This window comes from Aspergillus pseudodeflectus (genome assembly GCF_044049435.1).
Source record: "Aspergillus pseudodeflectus strain CBS 756.74 chromosome Unknown BJX68scaffold_17, whole genome shotgun sequence".
NCBI lineage: Eukaryota > Fungi > Ascomycota > Eurotiomycetes > Eurotiales > Aspergillaceae > Aspergillus > Aspergillus pseudodeflectus.
This window is the reverse complement of record NW_027263793.1, coordinates 327,274-351,749: the sequence shown is the minus strand read 5'-3', so window position 1 is coordinate 351,749 and position 24,476 is coordinate 327,274. Positions and strand designations below refer to the sequence as shown.

The window sequence follows — 24,476 nt, the reverse complement described above, 5'->3', positions numbered from 1 at the left end:
GTCTTTATAAAAATAGTTTATCAAAATGAATTCTTAAAAAGTACAAGACCCTCGTTGATCATTTATGCTTGGCACGTGAGCCTGTCTTCACCGGCGGAGTGCAAGAGTCATCCCCTTCACAGCTCGGTCGACTTTCTGAACCCGCAACACAGAATGGCTTGTGTTTGCTATGGCCGCAACAACCCGTCTTCAGACTCTGTCTGTAGGTTGTGGCCTTCGACGTAACACACTTCTTCCGCGCAGTTGGGCGGGACGTCCGTTTTCCACAAGTCTTTGCAGCTTCACCACATCTCAGAATCCGCTTCCACCTCGAGCAAATGATGAAGTTGCTCGCCTTGCGGCCAGTCGACGGCGTCCCTTGACTCTTGCCGACTTGCTAAAGTGAGAAAACAACTTATTTGATAGTAAGGTTGAAGCTCGTACGCTAATAGAGTTCCAGGCACGGTCGGCCACCACTGTCGAAAGATGCCCTCCTCGCCTCCGCAAACTTTACCCTCTCCCTCCTCCCCGCACGTCTAGCCTCCCGTATCGAAGCCCTTCGAAACCTACCATTCATCGTCGTTGCGAACCCGCATGTCTCGAAGATCTACGGAAACTATGTCCATTCGTTGTCTACACTCCTCCCATGGCAAAAGCGACAGGTCACGAACCTCGAGGAGGAGAACCAATTCGCCGAGGTCCTAGCCGATCTCGTCCATACGCACGCCAATACAATCCCTATTCTCGCGCGCGGTTTCCTCGAGTGCCGTAGGTACATCGATCCGATGGAAGTGACTCGCTTTCTGGACACACACTTGCGGGCACGGATTGGCACACGGTTAATAGCGGAGCAACATCTGGCCCTCCATTTTGCCTCGAAGCCTGTCGGGGGCACTACAGCTGAAGCGCAAGAGTCACCGGCGCACGCTGCGCCGTCGAATTATATTGGAGTCATCGATACTGCTCTGCAACCGGCCCGCATTGTCAGGACATGCGAGGAGTTCGTGGGCGAGATCTGCGAGCTGAAGTACGGAGTTCGTCCGCGCTTGGAAATTGATGGGGAGCCAGATGCAACTTTCGCCCATGTTCCGGTGCATATCGAGTATATCCTCACGGAGCTTTTGAAGAATGCGTTCAGGGCAGTCATTGAAAGCGGCAATGAACGGGAACCAATCGAGGTGACTATCGCTGCGGCACCAGATGTCCCCAGCAGCTACTCACATGAACCCCTCATCAGGCCATCAGAGGCTCAAGGCGCGCAGTCTGACAGCGACGTTGGGTTTTACGTAGACACTGTGGTGGGCACTGCGGACGCGAATGAGTCCATCAAATTTTCGACGCCCTCTTCACAAAGTATCACAATCCGGATACGAGACCGAGGCGGCGGGATATCCCCTGAAGTCTTGCCGCATATCTGGTCATACAGCTTCACCACATTCTCCGACTTGAATATGGGAGAGGGCGGCGGCTTAGAGGCTCTGAATACAATTTCATCCAGCAGCGGTCAACTGAGTAGCATCGCTGGACTCGGCTATGGTCTTCCGCTGAGCAGAGCGTACGCGGAGTACTTTGGTGGTAGTATTGCCGTGCAGAGTCTCTGGGGCTGGGGAACCGATGTGTATCTGACTCTACAGGGTGTAGGAAAGCTTGCATAAGTCTTCATCTATATATTCCCCATCCTCATCAATAGTCTTAATATACAAGCACATATCTGCCAGACTAACGATATAAACCAACTCCTTCCAGAAAGTCTCCGATATCGCGGAAAAATACCCTCGGCACTTGCATAAGCTTTTACATCGATGTAGTATCACCTCCAACTTGTCCCACTGCAACACCCACGCAGCACATCATGAATGGATGTGGGGGTTCAACCCCGCAGCGGAATTCCTGCGAGACCCATCTCCGATATCTCAAGCTCAGGTCAGAACATCCGCGCATTCGAACCAATTACTCGGCTCTACGCCTGGTTCTCGGCTCGGAGATGTGCCCGAACTTCTAGTTGAGTTGCAATAGCTGCTTTATTAAGCTCTTCTTCCTCGCTCGTCCTACGAGTTGTCTGGTTTTCTTCACGTATACTGGCTTTCCTCCCCCGAATCCGACTAGAAATACTACTTATACCTTGAAGCATAATCGACTGGCTGAGTGGCTTCAATCCTATACCTACTCAATCTTGGTACAAGCTACTGATACATTGCCCGTCGCGATGTGAGTTGGCAGGGACTGTGACTGCTCTGAATGGACTGAATAGCTAATGCAGACTTAGGGTCTACACGGCGTCTTTTGCCTTCTTTGAGGCATTATGGGAGGTTCGTCTCCTCGCCCACCTGTTCCTCTTAGATTACTCCAAAATTGAGATTAACGACTGATATAGGCGGGCGTCACCCATTGCTTTGTGAACCTCGGCTCCGACCACCCCTCTATCCTCGAGGCCATGGTGAAGGGCCAGAAGGAGAAGCCGGAGGAGTTTCCTAAGATCGTTACCTGCCCAAATGAGGTATGTTCTCTTCCACCCTTATTCCGCAATTTACGTCTACGCCTGTGGGTGTTTAATATGGTGAGCCAAACGCGACTAACCCGCTGCATACTTTTTAGATGGTCGCTCTATCCATGGCCGACGGTTATGCCCGATTAACAGGCAAGCCACAATGCGTGATTGTGCACGTAGACGTCGGTACACAAGGTCTTGGAGCTGCAGTGCATAATGCATCGTGTGGCCGGGCACCAGTCCTTATCTTCGCGGGTCTATCCCCATTCACACTAGAGGGAGAGATGCGCGGTTCACGAACCGAGTACATCCACTGGATCCAGGACGTCCCCGACCAGAAGCAGATTGTGGGTCAGTATTGTCGCTACGCGGCTGATATCCGGTCTGGGAAGAATATCAAGCAGATGGTGCATCGGGCGCTGCAGTTCGCGACCAGTGACCCCAAGGGTCCCGTTTACCTTGTTGGAGCGCGTGAGGTCATGGAGGAGGAAATTGAACCGTATAGCGTCAGTCCGTATGCGTGGAGAGGAGTTGCACCTTCGGCATTGCCGACTGAGGGAGTTGAGCTTATCGCATCTGAGCTCGCAGCGGCAAAGGAGCCGCTGGTTATTGTGGGATATTCCGGGAGAGATGCGAGGGGTGTGAAAGAGTTGGTGGCTCTCGCGGATACCTTGCAGGGCATTCGAGTGCTAGATACGGGTGGCAGTGATATGTGCTTCCCGGGGGATCATCCGGCATCCTTGGGAATGCGGTTTGGAATACATGATGCTATCAAGACGGCAGATTTGATTCTGGTGGCGGACTGTGATGTGCCCTGGATCCCGACACAATGCAAACCCTCCGAGTCGGCGAAGATTATCCATGTCGATGTTGACCCGCTCAAGCAGCAGATGCCTGTGTTCTATATTCCTGCCATGGCGACCTTCCGAGCCGAGTCGGCAACCGCGTTCAAGCAGATCAACGAATACGTCGCGGCAAATGAGAAGCTCAAGCAGGTGGTCAATTCAGAGGAGAACGCTGCCCGAGGGAAACGCCGAGAAGAACAGTTCCGCAAGGCCCGGCAGACTGTAGCCGACCTCGCAGTCGTACCAGCAGGCGGCAATGATGCGGCGCTCAACGCATCATACCTCATGAGTCAAGTCCGAAAGAGCTGCCCCGCAGATACACTATGGGCGATTGAGTCTGTGACCCTGACGCCGATCGTCTCTGACCAGATCGCCGCTACGATCCCCAATTCTTGGATCAACTGCGGCGGTGGTGGTCTAGGTTGGTCTGGCGGTGGCGCCCTGGGAATCAAGCTCGCAACCGACAACGAGCATGGAGGGTCAAACAAAGGCAAGTTCGTCTGTCAAGTCGTCGGAGACGGGACATTCCTCTTCTCCGTCCCAGGCTCTGTATACTGGATCGCGCGGCGATATAACATCCCCGTGCTCACGATTGTGCTGAACAACAAGGGCTGGAATGCGCCGCGGAGGAGCATGCTCTTGGTGCATCCGAATGGGGACGGGTCACGCGCCACGAACGAGGACCTCAACATTTCCTTCGCGCCAACCCCTGATTACCCGGGAATTGCAAAGGCAGCTTCCGGGGGCCATATCTGGGCTGGTCGTGCAGCCACTGTTGCGGAATTGGCTAAGCTTTTGCCAGAGGCTGTCAAGAGTGTGTTGAATGGGACAGGGGCAGTTTTGGAGGCGCAGCTTGACGGGACGGAGGGGAAGTACGTTGAGAAGAAGTAGATAAGGTACACCGCACTTTGTTCGTTTGATGCAACATCTGGGCGAGGATGATGCAAGGCTCGGGTTGCAGTCCATTCATTGTCTACTCCAACTTTGCAAGTACAGCCAAGGTCCCTCTTGGTGGCAGTTGATAAAGACTCCGATGCCGGCAGTAGCCTTATCTATGCGAGGCGGGGTTCGTTGGAGTAACTTGATTTCGAGGTGTATGGGACGAAGTACAGCATTGTATTGAGCGTCAATGGCATTAGTAGCAATCATTTCGGCCAGAAAAAATGACTGACAGGGACAACCTTCGATCCAAATATTCTCCAGAGCTACCTACTATATCCTTCTACATTCTGATGCTGCTTGGGTGGGCCTCGGCGCACAGGAGTAATATACGACCCCCCGACGTCTGTATGCGGATTTCGGCACCGAAACAGCGGAACTAACCCACACTTTTCCATGTCGTCCACGCCCTTGTGCTGATTCCCAGTGACATTCTCAAAGAAAGCGACGAACCAAAGCCCGCGCCGCCGACTCCAATTAGATAACGAAAATTCGGGGCGAGAGCTTCCCATCTGTCGTGATCCGCAGTGTGCCCGATTTAAAAGATGGCGGTCAACCAGCCATTCTGCGTTCTGGCACTGCAGCCCAGCACTTTCTCCGACGGGAACCGATCCACTCCTCGAGACACAAAAAAGATTCGTGGCCCACGATTCACTTGAACTCTTCGGATACACTCGCGTTGCTTGAGGACGGTCGATTGTTTGAAGCGCAACAACGCACACCAAAGACTACCTCACCTTTTTGAACACGACTTCGACCGACTACACTCTAGTAGCTTCCCCAAGCCGTCTACGAACCCGAGATACGAAGGAAATGGCTCCGCCGGCGGCTTTGGACGTGGAGACGAACGGCAATGGTGTGCCTACGCGATTGACTGTTGAGGGTATCGCTGGTGTGAGAGCCCAGAGCGCGAAGATGCCTGCTGGCGTTGCGCCTGCCACAAGCAGTGACGAGTTCAAAAGCCCGGTGAGTTCGGCTTGACATGTGCTGCTGCTGTGGTGGTGAGGAGAAGTCTAATTAAGTTTGCGCAATTATAGGCTTGCTTCACCAAACCTAAGGCGAAGAGGTGGGATCGTAAGTTGTCCCGCTTGGTTCAGGATACGAGGACGTCGCTAACGATTTTGGGCTCTAGATATCTTGTCACAGGAGGCGAAGTCTCGCAAGACTTCTACGTTGAAGGGTGCCGCGAAGTTCTTGAAGAATCCAGGTATGAGAACCTACGCCGCATGTTTGAGAACGTTTGGTGACCAGGGCTAACTCAATTTGTGGATAGGCCTTATTTCCCTCGGCGGCGGACTCCCCTCCCCAGAATACTTCCCGTTCGAAGAACTATCTATTAAAGTTCCCAACCCGCCAGGTTTCACACCGGAAGCTACTCGGAAGACGGGAGCTACTTTAACTGCGGGGAAGCATGACATTCGCGAGGGGAAAAGCTTATATGATTTGGAGGTTTCTCTGAACTATGGACAGTCGACCGGATCTCCTCAGCTACTCAGATTCGTGACGGAACATACTGAGCTGATCCACAACCCTCCTTATTCCGACTGGCACTGCGTTTTGACACCCGGAAGCACCTACTCCTGGGATACCACCCTGCGATTGTTTTGCGAAAAGGGCGACTACATTTTGATGGAGGAGTACACATTTTCTAGCGCACAGGAGACAGCGCTTCCGCTGGGAGTAAAGGTTGCGTCGGTCAAGATGGACGAACAAGGTCTTTTGCCAGAATCGCTCGACGACGTTATGACCAACTGGGACGAGGCGGCTCGCGGTGCTCGCAGGCCCATTGTGCTCTACACCATTCCGACAGGCCAGAACCCCACTGGTGCCACTCAGTCTTTTGAGCGACGCAAGGCTATTTACAAGGTTGCACAGAAGCATGACCTCTACATTATCGAAGACGAGCCATACTACTTCCTGCAAATGCAGCCCTACACTGGAGCTGACTCCAAACCTGTGCCGCCTCCCGCCAATCACGAAGAGTTCCTCAAGTCTCTCATCCCGTCCTATCTGAGCATGGATGTCGACGGCCGTGTACTTCGCATGGAATCATTCTCCAAGGTCTTAACTCCCGGATCGCGTACTGGCTGGATTGTCGGTTCCGAGCAAATCCTTGAGCGCTTCACCAGAAACACTGAAGTCTCAGCCCAACACCCAAGCGGTATTTCACAAATCGTCCTTTTCAAGCTTCTAGACGAACATTGGGGACACACCGGCTACCTCGACTGGCTCATCAACCTGCGCATGCAGTACACGAGCCGCAGAGACATCCTTGTCAAGGCTTGCGAGAAGCACCTCCCTCAGGAAATCGCAAGCTGGATCGCCCCTGCAGCGGGCATGTTCGTAAGTCGGCCAATTTCAGGACTAATGACTCCGTGACTAACATTAAACCCAGCACTGGATTGAAATCGATTGGAAGAAACACCCTGGCCTTTCGTCCGGCAAGACCCATGATTCCATCGAGGAATCTCTCTTCACCGCAGCCGTGAACAACGGCGTCCTTATTTCGCGCGGTAGCTGGTTCAAGGCCGCCGGTCGTAGCGAGGATAAGATGTTCTTCCGCGCGACGTTCGCATCGGCTAGCGAGGAGAACATTACGGAGGCTATCAAACGGTTTGGAGAGACCGTTCGCGCTGAGTTTAAGCTTTAGAATAGAGTACGCTGCGTATAGACAGCCTAATAATCAACGTTGAATACGAAATGATCTGCGATGCTCCATCCATGATCTCGGTCTTTTTGTGAATGTTGTAGTTGCGAAATCGACAAGGGAGATTCACCTTCTACCATGATAGGTCTCCGCCCAAATGGCCAACAATTCTTTGGAAATACCCTACATAAGCCTATGCGCTTGTGTTATTCAGCACACCATCTTCTTTTCCCAAACTCCAGCCACACCTCCCATTCACGCTGCAATGACTGCATGCAAGGGAAAATGCAGCATACAGCGCTGATTCGTTGGCCTCCCGGCGCTAAATTAGCGTTGGTGGGCTCTTGGCAGTGCCCAGGCCCGATCACCTTAAACTGAGCCGGTGCCGTACTCGCACCAAATGCATCTTGACAACGAAATAGTTCACGGTGCACACTTATATCACACCTAGCACCCTCCCCACGGGGTCAAAATGCGCGGTTGACGTGTCTAATGGATTGAGCTCGAGTCGCTGAGTCTTCTGGTCGATTTCGAGGCAGCTTCGCCTCTTGGTTTATTGGGTTTGGCGAGGTAGAAGTTCCGCGGTTGATATTGGTTCTTGTATCGTTGCATAGAGGGCGAAGAAGAGTCGAGTCTTCGAGACTCGGGCAGCGCGACTGACGGTATGTCTTGCCTCTGGCTTTCTTTATCCACAATGACCTTCACCGGTGGTGGGCCAGGTCTGTCGCTGCCCCCTGCTTGTGTTCTTGTGTTGCTTGCTCCTGTCTTTAAGATGGCTTTCTGTTCTTCTTGTCGTTGGTGTTGCTTTTCTCCTACTCGCTCTCTCCCTCGTCTCTGGTGTCTCTGTGTTCAGACGTCGGCTGCTCGTTCAAATGGCGTTAAGACGACAGAAAGGCTTCTACCGGTTGAGTCTTTTCTAGATTGCGATTGCGTCTTGGCTTTGAGTGCGATAGCTGACTGTAATAATAGGCAACGGCTTGAGTCGATAGCTGAGAGAAGTTTAAGTTACAGTCAAGAGACCAGCGACGATTTGCCGACGAACGTCGGAGGCCTTGAGGCAGAAGTTGACGCACAAAGCGAAGGTAAGATGTCCGGTTCTTGATAACTAGCCAATAGCTGACTTGACCAACCAAGATTACTTCGACTCATCAGCTGAAGAAAATTGTGAATCCGAGTATGTCGTCCGAGTTATTGTTTGAAATCTTGAGCTGACCGTACCACAGCCTTTGCGATTCGCAAAACGTGGAAGGGCTCATTAACGAGTTTCTGGACGAACTCGTGCTCGAAGAAAAGCACTCCCAACCCGACATCTTAACATCAAGGGCGTGGTTGAATCATCGGGCTTGGGCCGGTTCTGGAAGCAGATATCATTGCCCAATCTTAGACGATTCGGACGAGTCGTTTGAGTATAATCTTGTCCCACTCTGTTCCAGTGTGCCCGAGCAACGACCTGTCATCGTCAAATCCCTGCGCGTTCCATCAACGAGGCAGGAAAAGAAAACCTGGTCATCGAGCCTAGTTGGTATCGCTTCGGCGATCAAGGCACTTCTTGGCGGGAAGAAATCAGCAAAGAAAAACCAACGACAAGCTGTCAAACGCGTCCCCAGCTGGAGACGGCCAGGCTCTCGCTTGAAATCTATCTCGAAAGGTCTATCCCAAACTTGGCTGAAGAAAGAACGAATCAGCCGAAAGAGTCAGCCGTCATCAAGAGGGATCGATAGTGTTCCTATCGGACTTCCACCTTGGGTCGGAGAAAGTGAGGTTTGCGGAGTTGAGCTTGACGAGACTTGCTCACATTTCTTCAATTACCGCAACCTCTTCCCGCCCACTAACACTGACAACTTATCCTTCCAACCCAATCCATCCCTCACGTCCTTCTACAGTCTCTACTTCCAACAATCCCCAGCAGACACGCTTTCTTCGACCTCCTCTTTTTCCTTGAACTTATACCCAGCATCCACAGCACCTTCATCCATCACCATGGAGGCGCCTCGTGTTTCTCGTTTTCTGGACCCGACGTCCGCCGTCGCCGCAATCACTAAGCACAAAGCGGAAGCGATCAAGCTTGCCCGCGAGCAAGGCGCCGCCGTCCGTGAAATGTGCCGCCGAGCGAAGACCGAGACCCCGCCATACGAATTCGAAGAGCTCATCGGGAAAGGAGCATACGGTCGAGTGTACAAAGGCCATCAACTACCATCTCGACAAGTTGTGGCTATCAAAGTGTTAGACATCGATTCGTTGGATTACAAGTCCGTTCGAGATTTCAAAGACGAGTCGATAAAAGATTTCATTCACGAGACAAAGGTCATGAAGCAAGTCAAGGATGCGGGGGCCAAGAACATCAACGAACTTATAGAAGCTGTCTCGATCCATTCGCAGCTGTGGCTGGTTTGCGAGTACTGCCCTGGTGGTAGTGTCAGAACTCTGGTAAGTTTGAGTTATACTTCTGTTCCTGACTTGTGGCCCGTGGCTAACCACAAACTTTGTAGATGCGTGCGACTGGTGACCGACTTGATGAAAAGTTTCTTATTCCCGTAGCTCGCGAGCTGGCTGCTGGCTTGCGCGCTATCCATGATGCTGGCATCATTCATCGTGACATCAAAGGTGCAGTCTTCCTCCCTGTTGATGTGACTGGACCGTCCGCACTAACACCACATAAGCCGCCAACGTCCTCATTCACGAAGAAGGTAGACTACAAATCTGCGATTTCGGTGTTGCTGGAATTCTACAGTCCCAAAAGGACAAACGATCAACGTGGATCGGCACTCCCCACTGGATGCCACCAGAGATGTTCTCGGCCGGTCAAGGTCACCAGTACAGCAGCGAGGTTTGTCTATTACCTCCTAATTGATCTCAGTGTTACTAACGGTTTTAGATCGACGTCTGGGCCTACGGGTGCACACTTTACGAATTCGCCATGGGAAACCCACCGAATGCAAACCTACGAGAACGAATGCAAATCGGCAGACAGCTGAATAGAAAGACTCCACAATTAGCAGACAGCGACAGATACAGCGAAGGCCTCAGAGATTTGGTCTCGTTCTCTCTCAACTCCGACCCCACCACCCGACCTACAATGGCAGACATCTTGCAACATCCTTACATCGCGGACTCCGAAGAAGAATACCCGATATCATCACTCAGCGAGCTTGTTCGCATATACTATCAGTGGTCACAACGCGGCGGTCAAAGAGTCTCGCTTTTCCATCCTGGTGGTGCTGCTGCTGCGGAGCTACCAGGCGTCGAGTCTGACGCCGACGAGGACTGGAACTTCAGCACTACCGACGACTTTGAAAGACGGTTTTCCGTGATCGACCTCGATCAGCTCGCCGCCTCTCTCGCCGAGTTTGAACAGGAAATCAACAACACGGGAGGCCAGAGTCAGCAAGACTCGGGCGAGGACCAGTCGGATCCAGAATCGACGGAACAGGATAGGGCCAACTTTGCCGAGCGAGTTCGTCGAGGTGCTGAGGCTATGGAAGGGCTCTTTAATGAGGAAAAGCCCAGCTACAAGTACGAGACGAAGAACGACTTCGTTCCTATCCAGAAGCCCCCTCCTGTTTCCGATTTACCTCTTCGAACCGAGACGGACCGTTCCTCGGTCACTTCAACCTTTATCGACATAGACATTGGCTCTTTCGACTCTTCTCACTATGCTGCAGGTGTTACCACAGCTCAGCCGTTCCAACTCGCAGATGCAGATACCATTCGCGCGAACAGGTCTAGTGGCCGCCAGAACCGCAGCTCCAATGAAGGCCGCTCGCGGTCCTCGAGCAGCGAAGTGAGCAGTGATCTCGATTCGCAAGACCAAGCTTTCCAGCCGCGGACTGGTCCACGTCCACCCACAATGGACTGGAAATTTCCAACATTCATGCAACCTATGGAGGAAGCAGATCAGGAGACGGACTCCGGCGCCGAAGCGGAATATGAAACCGAGCCTGAACAGCATGACCGTCCCCGCGATTCACGCTCACTTGTGATTGATCAGGCTGAAAAGCGCGCCACGATGGAGTGGACATTCCCAGTCATGACCTCGTCCGCCGACAGTGAAGACGATAGTGCCAGCGAGATTAGTCCTTCGACTGGAGGCAGCCGCCATGATACACTCAAAGCGATCAATACGGCGCCTCAGCACGATGAACCTAAAGACTCGAGACCGTCCACTTCTGCATCCGCACAGTCAAGCATCTCTGCAAGCTCCGACACAGACTACGACCCCTTCCGCTTCGACCGGCTCCCCTCACCGTCAGACGACATGCCCACCCCACAACAAGAATTCAAAGACCACGACGACTACCCCCGCTCCTCAGTCATTGAGGGTCCGGGCCCGGACGAGGAAGACACAGATGCAGACACAGAGGCAGAACCTGCTCCGTCATGGCAAAACAACAACGCCGCCGCCGCTCAAGCCCCAGACTCAATCCCACCCCCAATATCCATCCCAGACCCAGGACCTGTCCCAGGACAAGCACCTTACACTGAACCCTTCCCCACCGCAATCCCATCAAAGGACGTTCCCGTCCCGCATCCTCTCCGCCCCTTCCCATCCGCAGACGGATCACCCATGTCAGAACCCCTCCATACAGCGCGCTATGATCCGCACCATACTATTACCTCCACTGCGACTACACTCGCAGCATCAGAGCAGGCGGATCCTACGCAAATGCCCATTCGCTTCCCAGACATCATTCCCCCGCGTCTTGACGTGCTCACGGACGGTGCGAGCGAGGCAGCTGTCACAGCCGAGCTGGATAGGCTACTTGGAGACTTTTTAGATGCGCTTTCGGCTACCGGCGAGGCGCTTGCAAGGACGAGGATCTCGCCGCTAGGGAGAAGTGAGAGGGATTCGTTGGCGGAGAGGTCGGAGTGATTGGCCATGTAATATCATAACAATCTTGTTCCCTTTGTCGAATCTGCTCCTGGAGACGGTTTTGGTTTATTGGTGAGCGAATTGAGATTAAGCGATATTTTACGACGATTGGTAGAACTGCATGAAATAAATGAGTACATATCAAACCTTTACTGCAACCCCTCCTTCTCAGCCTATTATCCCACCATCCTCGACATTCCTTCGTTGACGAGCACTGTTGATAATCTCAGCAATAAGCTCATGATATTCCATCCCATTATTCCGAGCGATAACAGTAAACAGGGAAACGTCATCCCTCAGGCCAAACAACGGGTTTACCTGGGCACCCGTCAGTTAGCCCTAATCTCCTACTATTCAGAGGGCATGAAAATCGAAAAACAACCATACCTCGATAACATTCGGCACACCCCCATTCTTCTGCGAACTCAACCGAACATCAACCCTCGCCCCATCTCGACATCCCAACACCCGATACGTCGAAACCGCAACATCCGCAACCTTCTTCACGAGCGGATCCTTCAAGTCTGCATGGATAGTCCCAATATCCTGTCCTGGCCCCCGACCAACCTTCGAGAAACACGTCGCGAAGTCAACCGAGTCCCCTCCATCCTCTCCACCCTTACCATGCGCATCTCCATTCCCGCCCTCGGGGTTATACCACGTAACCTCCAGAGCCCCCAACACCCTCGGCGCATCGTTCGGTCCCAGGATCGCAACGGTGTACTCCGTCCCGCCGAGGAACTCCTCGAGCATGATTTCCTGGGACTTGAACTGGCTCCGGAGGTTCTCGGCTGTTTTCTCGAGGTCCTCGGGGCGCGTTATCTTGTTCGAAGGGAGGATCCCGTTTGAGGTTGAGGCAGCCACGGGCTTTGCGAAGAGCGGGAAGGAGATTCCTTTCAGTAGTAAGGTGTAGTTGGCTTCGAGACCGTAGCGCGGGACTAGGGAGAAGGGGCTTGTTGGGATGTGGTAGTGTTCTAGGAGCATCTAGAGATATGGGAATATCAGTCCTGGTAGAAGGAGCCATGCTGTTGACCTTGGAATCTCACGCAGGAGCTTCCATGTCAGTGGCCCATACCTTTGTCTTCGCCTTATCAATACACGTCGACAATGTCGCCGCATCCGAGAACGTATACAGCACCCCATACGCCTCAAGCAGCGCAGGCACCTGCGACTCCCTCGCCGACCCGCGAACGCCCTCACTAAAGTTGAACACAAGATCCCAACTCTTCTGCTCGCCAGCGGCCAGATGGCCGACAAGGGGCTTTATCCCGGGGACGTGGACGACATTGTGTCCAAGCTTGTGCAGCGCATTAGAGACTGCGTTGATGGTTACCTCGTCGGCGAGGTCGGCGCAGTCGGTCTCGGAGTACCCGCGTTCGAGGTAGTGGGCTTTGGGGTCGTAGATGAAGGCGATTGTTAGCGGCTCTTTGAAAGTTGGCATTTTGAATGCTTTGGATGTGATAGTGGTATTGTAACTACCTAGGAGGAAAGATAGAGATTTGTTGGTTGGTGAGCATCGTGGTGTTTATAGTTTGGCTGTCGAGGTCGAGATTCGTCATGACATCACTTCAACTTCATTGTGCAGCGTTTCGTACATCGTATGACAAGCCAAACGAAAGAGGTGGCGCCGACGGGCTTCTCCTAGGTTTAGAAAGGATTGTCGCATGGGGTCTTGAGAATGGGGTCAGGCCTGTTTTCTTGGCCATGAAAGATGGCGTTGTAGAGGGCGGGATATGTAGTGGATTGTCCGAACAAAATATATAGCCATCTGCCAATTAAATACTTTCCACTTCAGAAAGCTAATATAGGCGTAAAAGTGCATCCTTTCTGTTTAAAATTCCCTCTAATATTGAGCACGCTTTGTAACATGTCGCTTAGCATGACATGGTGTATTCATTTCATTGACTGGCTACAAGTATAGTGTAAGTAGGGTCACTATCATTAAGCTAAATCCGACATTCCAACAAGCCCATCCAAACAATGAAAACACGGGGTAACGGTAGAACGAGCTATAAACAACGTGAAAGCAAGCATCTGGGGGAATGAACGGGGCAATATCTCCAAAAGAAAAGAAAGGTAACGGAAGCAGTTCGACGCCAGACACCGAGTTCATCAATCCAAAGTTCAAGGAGGCCAGGGTCATGACGGCCGGGTACAATCATCGGGGAATCTAAGTTAGACATCGCGGACGCGGGTCTGTCGTTTTGCTGTTCCAATGTGCGTGTTGTGCACTTTTGTGGCGAACTTGAGACTGGTCAGGGTCTCGGAGAGGTGTGCCTGCAAAGGGCTGACCATAACGAACATCAGGGTCTTCGAATTTCCTCCCAGCGAAAATTGAAGAAGATAGGTCAGCTGTTATGTGTTAGCCTAGCTCTTGCGGTAGATTTCGGTAGAAACAAACCTTGCTATTCCTGTAGGGAATGTGGCCCCCTTCCTTGCCCTGACCGAGGGCTGCAATGACATCGCCTAGGCAGCTCAAGCTGCGGTTGATGTTCTGTGTCTCTCGAAGTCGTTCTCCAGTAGCGCCACTGTGACTGAGTCTTTCACTTCCGGCCAAATCTACCAGGTTCAGGGTTCCTTCGCTGCGTTCGCCTGTGATGTAGTTTTCGCCAATCAGTTTTAGGATAAAGACTGAGTGGGATCGAGAGGACCGCTCGTTCGCCTTCGTGGCTGCCACGGAGCGATTGGCTGCAGCTCTCTTGAGAATGGACTCGACCATCTCCGGCGAGTCTAGCTGCACCGTTGTCACGTCCGTGATAATCGTCTTGCCTTTCTGCATGTCGTGACGGATGTCGAGTTTCTTTCTGTCGAGCTCCTCAGCCTTTCCCAGCAAATCGTTCAAGTTCTCGTTGTAGACCTCCACAAAGTTTCCCTCCATCTTGTACCTCCAACCCTTTTCTTCTAAACTCGTTGCTGTTTCGTATATCTGGTGGACCGCCCGGGGGATCATGCCATCCAGAGACGACATAGTGTGTGTTTTACCACTGCCTGTCTGGCCATAGCAGAAGATGCAAACGTTGTACCCGTCGAGCGCACTCTGGACAAGTTGGCTGATTTCATCAAAAACATCACTATTCTGCGCCGATGGCCCGAATACATGGTCGAAGGAAAAGTTGTGGTTCTTTCGCGTCACAGCCCCAAGGCTGCTCTTCTCCTCAGGCCCTACGATGTTGATCTCTTTGCAGTCTTCAGACTCATCTGGGTAGGTAAACTGAGTTGCAGCCGAGACCTCCTCGACTCCAAGAGGCGGCCGGACACGACAAAATACCCGGATGTTACCTTTGAGTTCCTGCACTTGATTGTGAAGCTTGCGCCGCAGTGTTTCCTCTCGTCTAAGCTTTTCTTTGGCCACGTTCGTTTCCGCAACCGCGTCCATCATTTGCTGGTTCAATCGTTCAAAGGCCTGGGATTGTTCCTCCCTCCCAGACTCGAGGAACTCGATTCTCGCTTTGAGTGCGCTAATGGTAGACTCTAGTGTCACGCTATTGGAGCCGGCCGTATCCAGGTTCTGTCGGAGGTTTTGGTTGTTCTTTCGTTCCCGTTCGAGTTCGGCGCGTAGACCTTGGAGATCGTCCTGAGCGGCTGCGAGTTCCTTCAGCTTCTTGTCAAGTTCAATCTGCGATAGTTGAGCATCAAGGGCGGTTTGCGAGTGGAGTTGATTTAGTTCCCGTAGCCGTGCGGCTTTCTCGTCCTCTAGCTCATGTTCAAATCGCCGTCGCAAGTCCCGGATTTCGGATTCGTGCTGCAGTTTGAGGGCGTCCAACGCCTTCTGGCCCTCGTGTCTAACATTGTCTGTTTCCATACGCTGGTGAGAGAGGAGTTCGTCTATTTCGATTTCGTGTTCCCGCTGAGAGTGTTTAAAGGTCTCCTCTACTGCGGCTATGCGTGTTTTGATAGATTCGAGTTCGACACGGAGAGATAGGTTTTGTTCCGTCAGTTCCTTCTTCGCTTCTTCTAGCTCGCCAACTACCGACATGATTGTAAGCACTGTTATACATCAGCCCGGGGGTTTCTTACCTCGCGCCTTGTATAACTCAAGCGCTTCCTTGAGACCAGTGCTCTCGTGTCCGGCCTGGCTTATTTGAGACATAAACATACTGAATATGTTCTCCATATTCTGTTCGCGAGACTCTTGGTCCCATTCGCCGCCTGTAGAATAGTTAAAAGACTTGATCGTGGTATCTTTAGTTAGATATCTTGGGGATGGAGGTCGTTTCTTCCTGGATGGATGTTTGTGGGGAGATTGAGGGCTGATTTGAGGGGTAATGGTGGGCCTGGAGATGGGTATCTTGGAAAATGCGGGGATGGGGTTTCTGTCATGTTTAGGAAACACGTTAGGGCTCATAGTCTCTTCGGAAAATGGGTCCAAAAGCAAATCTTTCATGGCAGTGCATAACGATACTCCGCTATCCGCACGGGGCCTCAATGTAGGTTTCATAGGAGAGTAGTGAACAGGTTGAGATACCTGTTCCTCCCTCTGGGGACCAAATTGCACGTTCCACGCTGAAAGCATGGGAGTAGGGGAGGTGGGTGGAAACTGTAGAGAATAGAATGCGTGCATACCCTTACGTTTTCCGAGCACTCTGCGCCCGGTTTCCTCTTCATGGGTATCCAAGGATGTAGCAGGGCGCGGGATCGAGTATGCGTTCGGTCGTCGAGAGTTACTTAGGGAGGTGGTGGGGCGCTGTGCAGGCCCAGTTGTCGAAGTCGAGTACGGTCCTCTGGGCCGCGAGGCAGCTGAGGCTGATCGGGTCAATGTGGAAGTCGCATAGGAATTGGCGCGGCCATGCGCCTTTGTTGTCCCGTTCACGGACCGTGATGAGGACAGCGAGCCTGCGCCAGTCTGAGTGGATTCTGTGATGCTCCTTGTCCGGGAGGGTTCTTTCTTCGTTAGATAAGCTCCATATATCCAATGTTTGTCCAACATACGTGGCACCGCACTGGGTTTATTTGCAATTGCGCCTGGCTGTGGGAGCTTCGAGCGAGCGTTTGTACCGGACGGGTTCATTTCCTTGAGGCCGGGGATACGTGACCCCAATCTCCTTGTCTGTATATGATATTAATATAAGCGCCTCCGATGGATACCAGCGAGTAAGTACCGGACTTCCATTCTCCATGATGGTCGCAATGGGAAGCACAAGGCCTCACAACCGAAAATGCGGGATGCGAATCGATTGGGGAGGGAGTCAGGAGTATGCAAGGACGAGGATAAACAAGTTAATGGGAGGCGAGGGCAGGCTGCACCATGTCAGCAGCAGAGCTGCACTACCAGTTGGGCGTCAAGAGTGAGTGGATTGCGCTCTGGTCTGCGGATCAGATTGATGAACATTGCTTGTTGGTGGTTCTTTCTGGTTTCCGCAGCGACGGCGGGCGGTAAACAGGTTTAGCTGACTCATCCATCTTCGCCCATGCTCTGGCGGGGATACGCTATGCCGATCTCAGACTAGTGGTAACGGCGTCACAACGTTTCGAGTTGGGCTTGAAGGCTCGATTTGAGACGATTGAAGATATTCAATCATTTGCAAGCAATTCTGTTTCGATCTACATTGCGCCTGGTCCGGATATACCTATTCGCTGTGGCTAGCGCTTGCTCTGGTGTTTCAGTGTGGTGTCGCATCCGCCTGAGTGAGCTCAGCGCTTCAGCTTCGCCCCAGTAATTAACACCGTTGCTATTCTTATCTCGACGTTGAACTTGCCTGGCGGGTTTCTGAATTCCTCTTCCGCTCCCCGTATTATCTTCAATTGTTCTCCTCTGCTGGATTGCTTGCTTCTTGGGTCTTCTTTTTGGGTATCTCCAGCTCCAGCACTATGTCTGGCCGTTTCGTGCGTTCATCCAAGTACCGTAAGGCTGTCTCTCCCCTCCTCCTGCCCGCAATCTGACAGGTAGCAGGCCACGTCTTCGGACGCTCAACGCGAAAGGTGCGACACAATCTCGTCCGCTTCCCCTTGACACTCGATTAGGCTTACAATTGCATAGGAGCAATGCTATGATAACCTCCGTATCTCCCGGAATGCCTGGGACACCAACCTCGTCAAGGTTCGTGACCGTCACCGCTTCTAAACCTCCGCCGTCTCCGAGTCGCTTAACACCCCCCGCAGGTCAATCCTCGTTATCTCTCCGTGAATTGGGAAGCTGGTGGTGGTGGCGCTTTTGCTGTGGTTCCTCTCGAGGAGCGGGGCAAGCTGCCTGACAGGATACCTTTGTTCCGTGGTCACACCGCTGTTGTTTTGGATACGGACTGGTAAGCCGCCGCAGCCACGTCCTTTGTTGCACTGGTTGGAATGGACTAACTGGAACAGGAATCCGTTCAATGATGAGGTTCTTGCCTCTGGCTCTGACGATGGCCGAGTACGTTTTTCTCCGTTCGACAAAACATTGCATAGTGCGCGGCGGGACTAAACGTGCTTTAGATCTGCATATGGAAGGTTCCCGAGGGGTTCACAGTCACCCCTGATGTACATGCCGATGACATTCAAGACGTTGCTCCTGTCAGTAAGCTCAGTGGTCACCCGAAGTAAGTTTCTCGACATTGAGCCTGTTTGCGACTCTACCTGCTAATCTCCTTCGCAGAAAGGTAGGGCACGTGCTCTTTAACCCCGCGGCCGAGAACATCCTTGCAACGGCGTCCGGCGACTTCACGGTTAAGATTTGGGATGTTGAGGCTGGCGCAGCCAAATTGACCCTCAACCTGGGCGATATTGTACAATCGCAATCATGGAGCGCCAACGGCTCTCTTCTCGTCACAACTTCTCGCGACAAGAAGCTACGCATATGGGACGTGCGCCAGGAACGCCCTGTCCACGAAGGTCAGGGTCACGCTGGAGCCAAGAACAGCCGTGCTGTTTGGCTGGGTGAGCGCGACAGAATCGCCACTACTGGATTCTCCAAGATGAGCGATCGACAACTGGCGCTCTGGGATATCCGCTCCCCTCAAGCACCCATTGATGGCTTCAAGACCTTGGATTCGATCTCTGGTGTTTGCATGCCCTTCTGGGACGATGGCACCAACTGTCTGTACTTGGCTGGTAGAGGGTAAGTCTCTAAAACCTGTTAGGTAGAGTTGCTACTGACGACATTAGTGACGGTAACATCCGATACTTTGAGCTCGAGAACGACAAGTTTGAATTCCTTTCCGAGTATAAGTCTGCCGACCCCCAGCGTGGTATCGCTTTCATGCCGAAGCGTGGTGTGAACATCCACGAGAACGAAGTTACCCGCGCCTTCAAGACCGTCAACGATACCTACATTGAACCCGTCTCTTTCATCGTTCCCCGTCGCGCCGAATCATTCCAGGATGACATCTACCCACCGGCTGTTGGATTGAAGCCCGCCATGAACTCCTCTGAATGGTTTGCCGGTAAGGAGGCTATCCCGCCAAAGATCTCCTTGGGCAGCCTCTATGATGGCGAAGGTTTGAAGGAGGTCACCGGTGTCCAAGACAAGCCCTCCTCCAGCGTAGCCACCGAGACCAAGGCCGAGCCAGAGGCAAAGCCTGCTTCCCCAGTCAAGAAGGCTCCTGAGCCTGTGCCTGAGCCTACGCCTGTGGCTAAGCCTGCCCCGTCCATGAAAGAACAGGGGGCTTCAATGGCTGCAATGGTCAACAAATTCGCAGATGACGAGGAACCCGAAGTCGTTGAAGAATCCAGCTTCGACGAGCCCTCCAAGCCAGTGGAGCGCCCTGCCCGCTCTGAGACTTCGTCCCCATCCGTCAAGGCCAGCCCCTTCCTGCAAAAGGAAGAGCAGGCCAAGACGCAGACACCTCCCGCCGTGGTAAGTCAGCAATTGCCCAAAGAGATATCTAATTCTGACCACATACTAAAGGCCTCGCCCACAACCGCCGAGCGCTCTTCCGGCCCTCCGACCCCCAGCGCCGAGCCCACAGCGCCCCTATCAAGCACCACCGGCTCCGTCGCGGCAGGCTCAGCAGCCGACGCTGTGCAGCGTGAGATTGGCGCCATCAAGGAGCTACTCGCTGAACAGACCAAAACGATCGCATCTCAAGCTGAGCAGGTGCAGAACCTCACTGCCGAGATCGAGGCCCTCAAGGCTAAGCTGGGCTAGCCTTAAAATCACCGTCCTCGCTTTGATCCTCATTAATGCATTTCTTCTCTGTACTCTACATTGATTTCACGCCGCCTTTCTTGAATCACCATCCAGCCGCTGTTTAGCCCTCTTGCCTCATTTTATCTTCTTTTTATCTGAGTGGGAAAAAAAAGAATCACGGATGCATGCATGGATGGTTGATCCTCTGCTCTAGTCTCTCGTTCCTACTACCCCCATGTTCATAGCCCTAAACATCATTCTCACTGTTATGATTTCTGTCAAGTAGATGTGCTGGCTTGCGATGCGAAGTGGTGCGATGCCTCTTCTTCTCTTTTCTATAACTAGCTCACGGCATGATTGATAACAAGTGTGGATGCCTGACCTTCCCATGTTACATACCCAAGTATTATCTAGTAACTAGAGTCGCTGGTGCTCACAACCTCCTGGAATTCGGCTGTCCCGTCGAGTAACAAATACACAGACAGTACTTAGCCACGACGTAGTATAAGTCTCTCGACACTTTCTATGGTAGACGGCTGGTAAAAACAAACTCTACATGTTGATTGACTGCTTCACATGCGAACACATCTCCATTGATTCATATATTGTATCAGCTATTAACTTGGGTAGACATACATGAATGTCCCAATGATAGATACTAAGTACTGTATGCCCATCGTCTCCTCTTCAGCACTGCTAATAAACGCCCGCTCTATATGCCCCCTTTTGAGACGGGATAACAGAAGGTGATCTACCCTTTACGCCCACCGATCAGCCTCCCGCTCCCTTTCCACTCTCGCCGCCCTTGCGGCATCAGCCTCATTGTCATATTTGTAATTCAGCCGCCGTCCACCTCGTTCCTGGCGACTGTCGCGGCGACTCCTCGATTTTCCGCCGTCACGGTCAGCCTGCATTGCCTCGCGGCGCTGCTGTTCCTTGAGCATGCGTTCGCGGTTGCGGGCCTCGCGTTCAAGAGTATGGGGGTCTTTTTCGGGTTCGGATGGTTTTGATGAAGAGGAGGGGGGTTTCTCTTCCGTTTCCCTGGTGTGGCCTCTGTTGCTGCTTGTGATGGGTCGGGCATCGTCGCCACGGCCTCGTTTTGCTTTCTTGGCTTGATAGTCGCTGTCGACTGCGGATTGGGAACGGTCGCGCCGGGACCGCTTGCGCTCACGCTCACGATCTCTGTCGCGATCTCGGTGGCGGTCTCGGTCTCTTTCTTGGTCTTTTTCCCTTTCGCGGCGTCGGTCCCTATCGCGATCCCGATCCCGATCTCGGTCCCTTTCTCGGTCCCTTTCCCTGTCCCGTTCGCGCTCGCGGTCTCGGTCGCGACGGCGAGAGTCTCGAGAGTCTCTATCTCGCTCCCTATCCTCTGTGCGCCTGCCAGAGCGATCTTTACCGGATCGGCGATCGGGCTCTTCGGCAACCGGCGACAGACGGTCATCTCCCCGCGACTCGCCCTTGCGATCAGGACTTGCGCTGCGGCTACGGCTACGGCTGCGTCGACGATGGGACCGACGTGACCGATGATGTCTTTTGCTCCGATGCGAGGATCTGTGCGATTCGAGAGACGGGGACCGGGTACGGCGCTCATCCTCTTGGGATGCAGGGCGTTCTTTCTCGTCGAGACGAGGCCTTCTGGCTCGGTCTCGGTGGCGATCATGGTCATCTGCATCTCGCTCAGCGCTTGGTGAACGTTGGCGATGTCGACGACGGCTGTTTGAGCGGGACCGAGTGGGCGACCGTGATCTGCTTTTGGACCTTGACCTCGACCTCACTCTAGAGATGGATCGGGATACTGGCGGGGCGTCTTGGTTTTCCTGTGCTTGCTCGGGATGCGGTCTGGATGATATCACGTTAGCTTACTATGTAGGAACGTATCTCGACCTCGCGACTCACGTTTCTGAGGCCTCGGTGCTTCGCCCTGGTGGCATTGACCCACGCCCAGGGGCCTGAAAGTTCCGGTGCCGGTATACACTGGTGTTAGGGAGGCCTTGCCTCATTGCCCTAGGCGCAGCAGGGGCACCCTCAACGCCCTGTCCTCGTGGCTGTATAAACTGCTGCCCACCATAACCGCCGCGGCCACCACCGTATCCACCACGCATGAAGCCGCCGCCTCTACCGAATCCTTGGTTCATATGTCCAGGCATGCCCATTGGTCCGCCCGGTACGCCGTGGGCACCATTAGCTTGGTCAAGACTATCGATTGTAGGGATACCATGTAGCTGCTGACCGTCTTCATTCAGAGGCTGGTCAGAGGGGCCATTTTGTGTCGCAACGCTCTCCAGACTATTGTCGTTGGGCTTATTATCGTGATCTTGTGAAGATGGCTCGTTCGGATTGGCAGAGTCCAGTGCGCCCTCTGCGCTTTGGCCTTCTCCGATATTGGGATCCATTCCCTCAGTTGCGCCTTCCACGGACTGAGCGGGCACATCCTGGCTCATGCTAGCAGAGGCACTATCATTGAACCCTGCAGAGTTAGTGTTATGGGGGAAGTTGGCATGACCACCGAAGCCGCCGCGACCACGACCGCCGGCGTAGTACCCACGGCCGCGACCCCGGTAGTTGCCTGAGCCATAGTAGCCATTGCCATTCTGAAACTCTTGGTTAGGAAACTGCTGTTGCTGCATTTGAGGATGAACTCCGTTGGGTTGAGACATATTATATCCGCCAAAGCCAGAGGGGTCCCCAAATTGCGCGCCCATACCATTCGCGAATGCATTTGGATTGAATTTATCTTGGCTTCCATTCCACATATTGTTCTGTGAGCCGTCCCAACCCCCGTACATCCCCTGACCAGCGTTGAAATTCATTCCCATGCCATTCATGCCATTCATCCCGTAGCCTCCAAACATCCCTTGACTTGCGGCCATTGGGTCCATGCCCATTCCAGGCATTCCTGAGAGAGGCGTTAGCTTACAGCAACCGCCAGAGTCAACAACGAGCGACATACCCATAGGATTCGGAAAACCCATCATTCCGTTGCCCATAAATGAAGCCATGGGATTACCCCACATGTTCGGAAACATCGCAGGGTTCATGTTAAATCCCATTGCGCTGGGGAAGCTGGCATTCTGCTCCGCGTTTTGAGGATTTTCCTGCTCGTTTTGCTGGGCCGACTCGCTGTTCTCAGCGTTATCTCCTTCGCCGGTTCCATTCGCCCCCGTATCAGGATTTTGGTCGGCGGTCTCTGTGGCGGCTTTCTCGGGTTGGCCATCCTGTGGTAACCAGTCAGTCCTGCAAAGTTCGCTCCGAACAACGCTCAGTAACAAAGCGGCGCACCTGTGTGATTCCGTTTGTAGCTTCCTGATCCATACCCGAAACATCTATTTCAGCAGATACCGGGGCTACATTGTCGGCTTGTGCCTCTAATGATGGCTCCTCCGAAGCTGGCAGTGTTATCTCTTCCGCCGGCTTCCCCTCAACAGTATGCGACTCTGGCGGAGGGTCTTGCTTGACCGGAGCTTCTTCCGCAGGTGAGGCATCATCGGTGGGAGCAGGTAGAGCAGCTTGCCGTTCCTTCTCGCGCTTCTTTTCCTCCGTTCGTAGAAAAGCCTTGAGAGTCGTCCGCAGGGCTTTGTTTGGTTTGCAGAGGTCGGGTGAGATCGGAGTGTGCGCGCAGACGGGGCAAGTGTCCGGAAGGGAGGTCTGGCCTGATGGTTCCGTAAGAAACTGTCATATAGGCAAGACGGACGCGCTTACAGTTTTCACAAATTGCTTGGTCGCAGCAGGGGAGTCGGAAGGCGTTCACGGCAAGCTTGTTGCAGATAGCGCAGCGCAGTTTGAACGGGATTTCATCTTGAGTCAAGGAGCTAAGGCAAAGGAGCGCGTGAGTCAACAGCTCCAAGAAGAACAAGTGATGAATGACTCACCTCGCAATGTCCATCAAGCCCGAAGGCTGAACCGCGGCAGCCATTAGGAAGGCTGGCAAGCTGCAGGCAACGAAGAAATGAAGTCGAGGGCAATGTAATTGCGCTTAAGACAAAGGGATACGAGCCAAAGAGGCAAAGGAGGCCGACATGATTCTAGGCAGCGTTCAGTCCATCTCAACGAGTGTCACACGAGAATCAGCGGAGGACGAGGCTTGGGATAATCATTCTCTGTCGCAACATCCGATTTGGCATCGGAGTGGAGGCGGAATTCCGGAGCGGAAGAACGTCGCTCCACGAGACACCGTCGCGGTCCTTGTGCGCGTCAACATTGTATCACAGGAGCTAAGGCTTTATTTATTTCAGTATGTTTGGATTCGATGAATGCCTAGAGTACACTGGACATGGCGAATCTCGGAGCGACACGCGGGCATGTGCGCTACAAGACAAGGTACTATTCAGCTACACTGCAGGTTACCCCGCTGAGATATCTAGTGCCTATCAACATGAGGGGGATGAGTTGGGTAGGGTGGATGGGCTCAGGACGCATTATCAGATTAGATCAAGTTATTTCAACCCTCATTGATGTAGATGCTGTGGAAAGCAAATGAAGGAATCCCCACAGGCGATACCTTTTCCAAGACCTGGAAAGTTTCAGCCTGGCGAGAGAGTCCTCTACGTCTTGGGGCTCTTTGTATCATCATGCAGCGTCAAAAGTATGAAGTGATAAACAAGGAAAAAGTAAATAGTCAACAAGAACATTAGCATAAGAAAGGGCATCCAGATCGAACTGCAAGG

At 52.9% G+C, this 24,476-nt stretch overlaps 7 protein-coding genes across 7 annotated transcripts; 4 read left to right on the top strand and 3 right to left on the bottom strand.

Annotated features, from left to right (window-relative positions):
• Positions 1-169: 169 nt before the first annotated feature.
• Positions 170-4,203, top strand: BJX68DRAFT_266011 (uncharacterized protein; the record flags this gene model as incomplete). Its single annotated transcript, XM_071045378.1, has 5 exons — positions 170-381; positions 440-1,597; positions 2,246-2,288; positions 2,354-2,476; positions 2,575-4,203. The coding sequence occupies 5 exons, from the start codon at positions 170-172 to the stop codon at positions 4,201-4,203; spliced, it is 3,165 nt and encodes a 1,054-aa protein (XP_070900021.1).
• Positions 4,204-4,524: 321 nt separating this feature from the next.
• On the top strand, positions 4,525-6,955 carry BJX68DRAFT_235674 (aminotransferase-like domain-containing protein). Its single transcript, XM_071039908.1, has 5 exons — positions 4,525-5,217; positions 5,289-5,325; positions 5,384-5,458; positions 5,525-6,594; positions 6,647-6,955. Exons 1-5 carry the CDS (start codon positions 5,065-5,067, stop codon positions 6,899-6,901), a joined length of 1,590 nt encoding a protein of 529 aa, XP_070900020.1. The 5' UTR covers positions 4,525-5,064; the 3' UTR covers positions 6,902-6,955.
• A 1,923-nt stretch (positions 6,956-8,878) lies between these two features.
• BJX68DRAFT_254752 (putative serine/threonine protein kinase) lies at positions 8,879-11,768 on the top strand (the record flags this gene model as incomplete). Its single annotated transcript, XM_071042929.1, has 4 exons — positions 8,879-9,325; positions 9,388-9,502; positions 9,559-9,725; positions 9,774-11,768. 4 exons carry the CDS (start codon positions 8,879-8,881, stop codon positions 11,766-11,768), a joined length of 2,724 nt encoding a protein of 907 aa, XP_070900019.1.
• A 72-nt stretch (positions 11,769-11,840) lies between these two features.
• Positions 11,841-13,321, bottom strand: BJX68DRAFT_235668 (D-alanine--D-alanine ligase family protein). The gene is made up of 3 exons (XM_071039907.1): positions 12,844-13,321; positions 12,156-12,752; positions 11,841-12,086 (listed from the first exon to the last, which is right to left on the bottom strand). Exons 1-3 carry the CDS (start codon positions 13,207-13,209, stop codon positions 11,937-11,939), a joined length of 1,113 nt encoding a protein of 370 aa, XP_070900018.1. The 5' UTR covers positions 13,210-13,321; the 3' UTR covers positions 11,841-11,936.
• Positions 13,322-13,621: 300 nt separating this feature from the next.
• On the bottom strand, positions 13,622-17,068 carry BJX68DRAFT_235664 (putative kinesin family protein (KlpA)). The gene is made up of 6 exons (XM_071039906.1): positions 16,868-17,068; positions 16,698-16,815; positions 16,338-16,649; positions 15,786-15,917; positions 14,170-15,734; positions 13,622-14,120 (listed from the first exon to the last, which is right to left on the bottom strand). Exons 1-6 carry the CDS (start codon positions 16,883-16,885, stop codon positions 13,944-13,946), a joined length of 2,322 nt encoding a protein of 773 aa, XP_070900017.1. The 5' UTR covers positions 16,886-17,068; the 3' UTR covers positions 13,622-13,943.
• A 205-nt stretch (positions 17,069-17,273) lies between these two features.
• Positions 17,274-20,259, top strand: BJX68DRAFT_235663 (coronin). Its single transcript, XM_071039905.1, has 9 exons — positions 17,274-17,610; positions 17,659-17,687; positions 17,746-17,805; positions 17,868-18,010; positions 18,069-18,117; positions 18,180-18,283; positions 18,340-18,801; positions 18,849-19,539; positions 19,591-20,259. Exons 1-9 carry the CDS (start codon positions 17,577-17,579, stop codon positions 19,828-19,830), a joined length of 1,812 nt encoding a protein of 603 aa, XP_070900016.1. The 5' UTR covers positions 17,274-17,576; the 3' UTR covers positions 19,831-20,259.
• Positions 20,260-20,399: 140 nt separating this feature from the next.
• On the bottom strand, positions 20,400-23,997 carry BJX68DRAFT_66566 (uncharacterized protein). The gene is made up of 5 exons (XM_071049585.1): positions 23,682-23,997; positions 23,512-23,621; positions 23,092-23,462; positions 21,709-23,027; positions 20,400-21,651 (listed from the first exon to the last, which is right to left on the bottom strand). The coding sequence occupies exons 1-5, from the start codon at positions 23,723-23,725 to the stop codon at positions 20,571-20,573; spliced, it is 2,925 nt and encodes a 974-aa protein (XP_070900015.1). The 5' UTR covers positions 23,726-23,997; the 3' UTR covers positions 20,400-20,570.
• Between the last annotated feature and the right edge of the window lie 479 nt (positions 23,998-24,476).

Excerpts from the sequence above, each read along its gene's own strand:
- BJX68DRAFT_235664 (XM_071039906.1), bottom strand. Across the intron at positions 16,650-16,697 it reads TAAACCCAGTGCGGTGCCAC|AACCCTCCCGGACAAGGAGC; the intron begins GTATGTTGGACA and ends TAACGAAGAAAG. Across the intron at positions 15,735-15,785 it reads TGAGTTATACAAGGCGCGAG|TTGGCGAGCTAGAAGAAGCG; the intron begins GTAAGAAACCCC and ends TCATGTCGGTAG.
- BJX68DRAFT_235663 (XM_071039905.1), top strand. The coding sequence starts at position 17,577 with ATGTCTGGCCGTTTCGTGCGTTCATCCAAGTACC. Across the intron at positions 17,611-17,658 it reads CGTGCGTTCATCCAAGTACC|GCCACGTCTTCGGACGCTCA; the intron begins GTAAGGCTGTCT and ends GACAGGTAGCAG. Across the intron at positions 18,011-18,068 it reads GTTGTTTTGGATACGGACTG|GAATCCGTTCAATGATGAGG; the intron begins GTAAGCCGCCGC and ends TAACTGGAACAG.
- BJX68DRAFT_66566 (XM_071049585.1), bottom strand. The coding sequence starts at position 23,725 with ATGGCTGCCGCGGTTCAGCCTTCGGGCTTGATGGACATTGCGAG. Across the intron at positions 23,622-23,681 it reads GGCTTGATGGACATTGCGAG|CTCCTTGACTCAAGATGAAA; the intron begins GTGAGTCATTCA and ends CCTTTGCCTTAG. Across the intron at positions 23,463-23,511 it reads CCAAGCAATTTGTGAAAACT|GCCAGACCTCCCTTCCGGAC; the intron begins GTAAGCGCGTCC and ends CGGAACCATCAG.
- BJX68DRAFT_235668 (XM_071039907.1), bottom strand. The coding sequence starts at position 13,209 with ATGCCAACTTTCAAAGAGCCGCTAACAATCGCCTTCATCTACGACCCC. Across the intron at positions 12,753-12,843 it reads TTGATAAGGCGAAGACAAAG|ATGCTCCTAGAACACTACCA; the intron begins GTATGGGCCACT and ends CCATATCTCTAG. Across the intron at positions 12,087-12,155 it reads GTGTGCCGAATGTTATCGAG|GTAAACCCGTTGTTTGGCCT; the intron begins GTATGGTTGTTT and ends ACGGGTGCCCAG.
- BJX68DRAFT_235674 (XM_071039908.1), top strand. The coding sequence starts at position 5,065 with ATGGCTCCGCCGGCGGCTTTGGACGTGGAGACGAACGGCAATGGTGTG. Across the intron at positions 5,218-5,288 it reads GTGACGAGTTCAAAAGCCCG|GCTTGCTTCACCAAACCTAA; the intron begins GTGAGTTCGGCT and ends GCGCAATTATAG. Across the intron at positions 6,595-6,646 it reads CCCCTGCAGCGGGCATGTTC|CACTGGATTGAAATCGATTG; the intron begins GTAAGTCGGCCA and ends CATTAAACCCAG.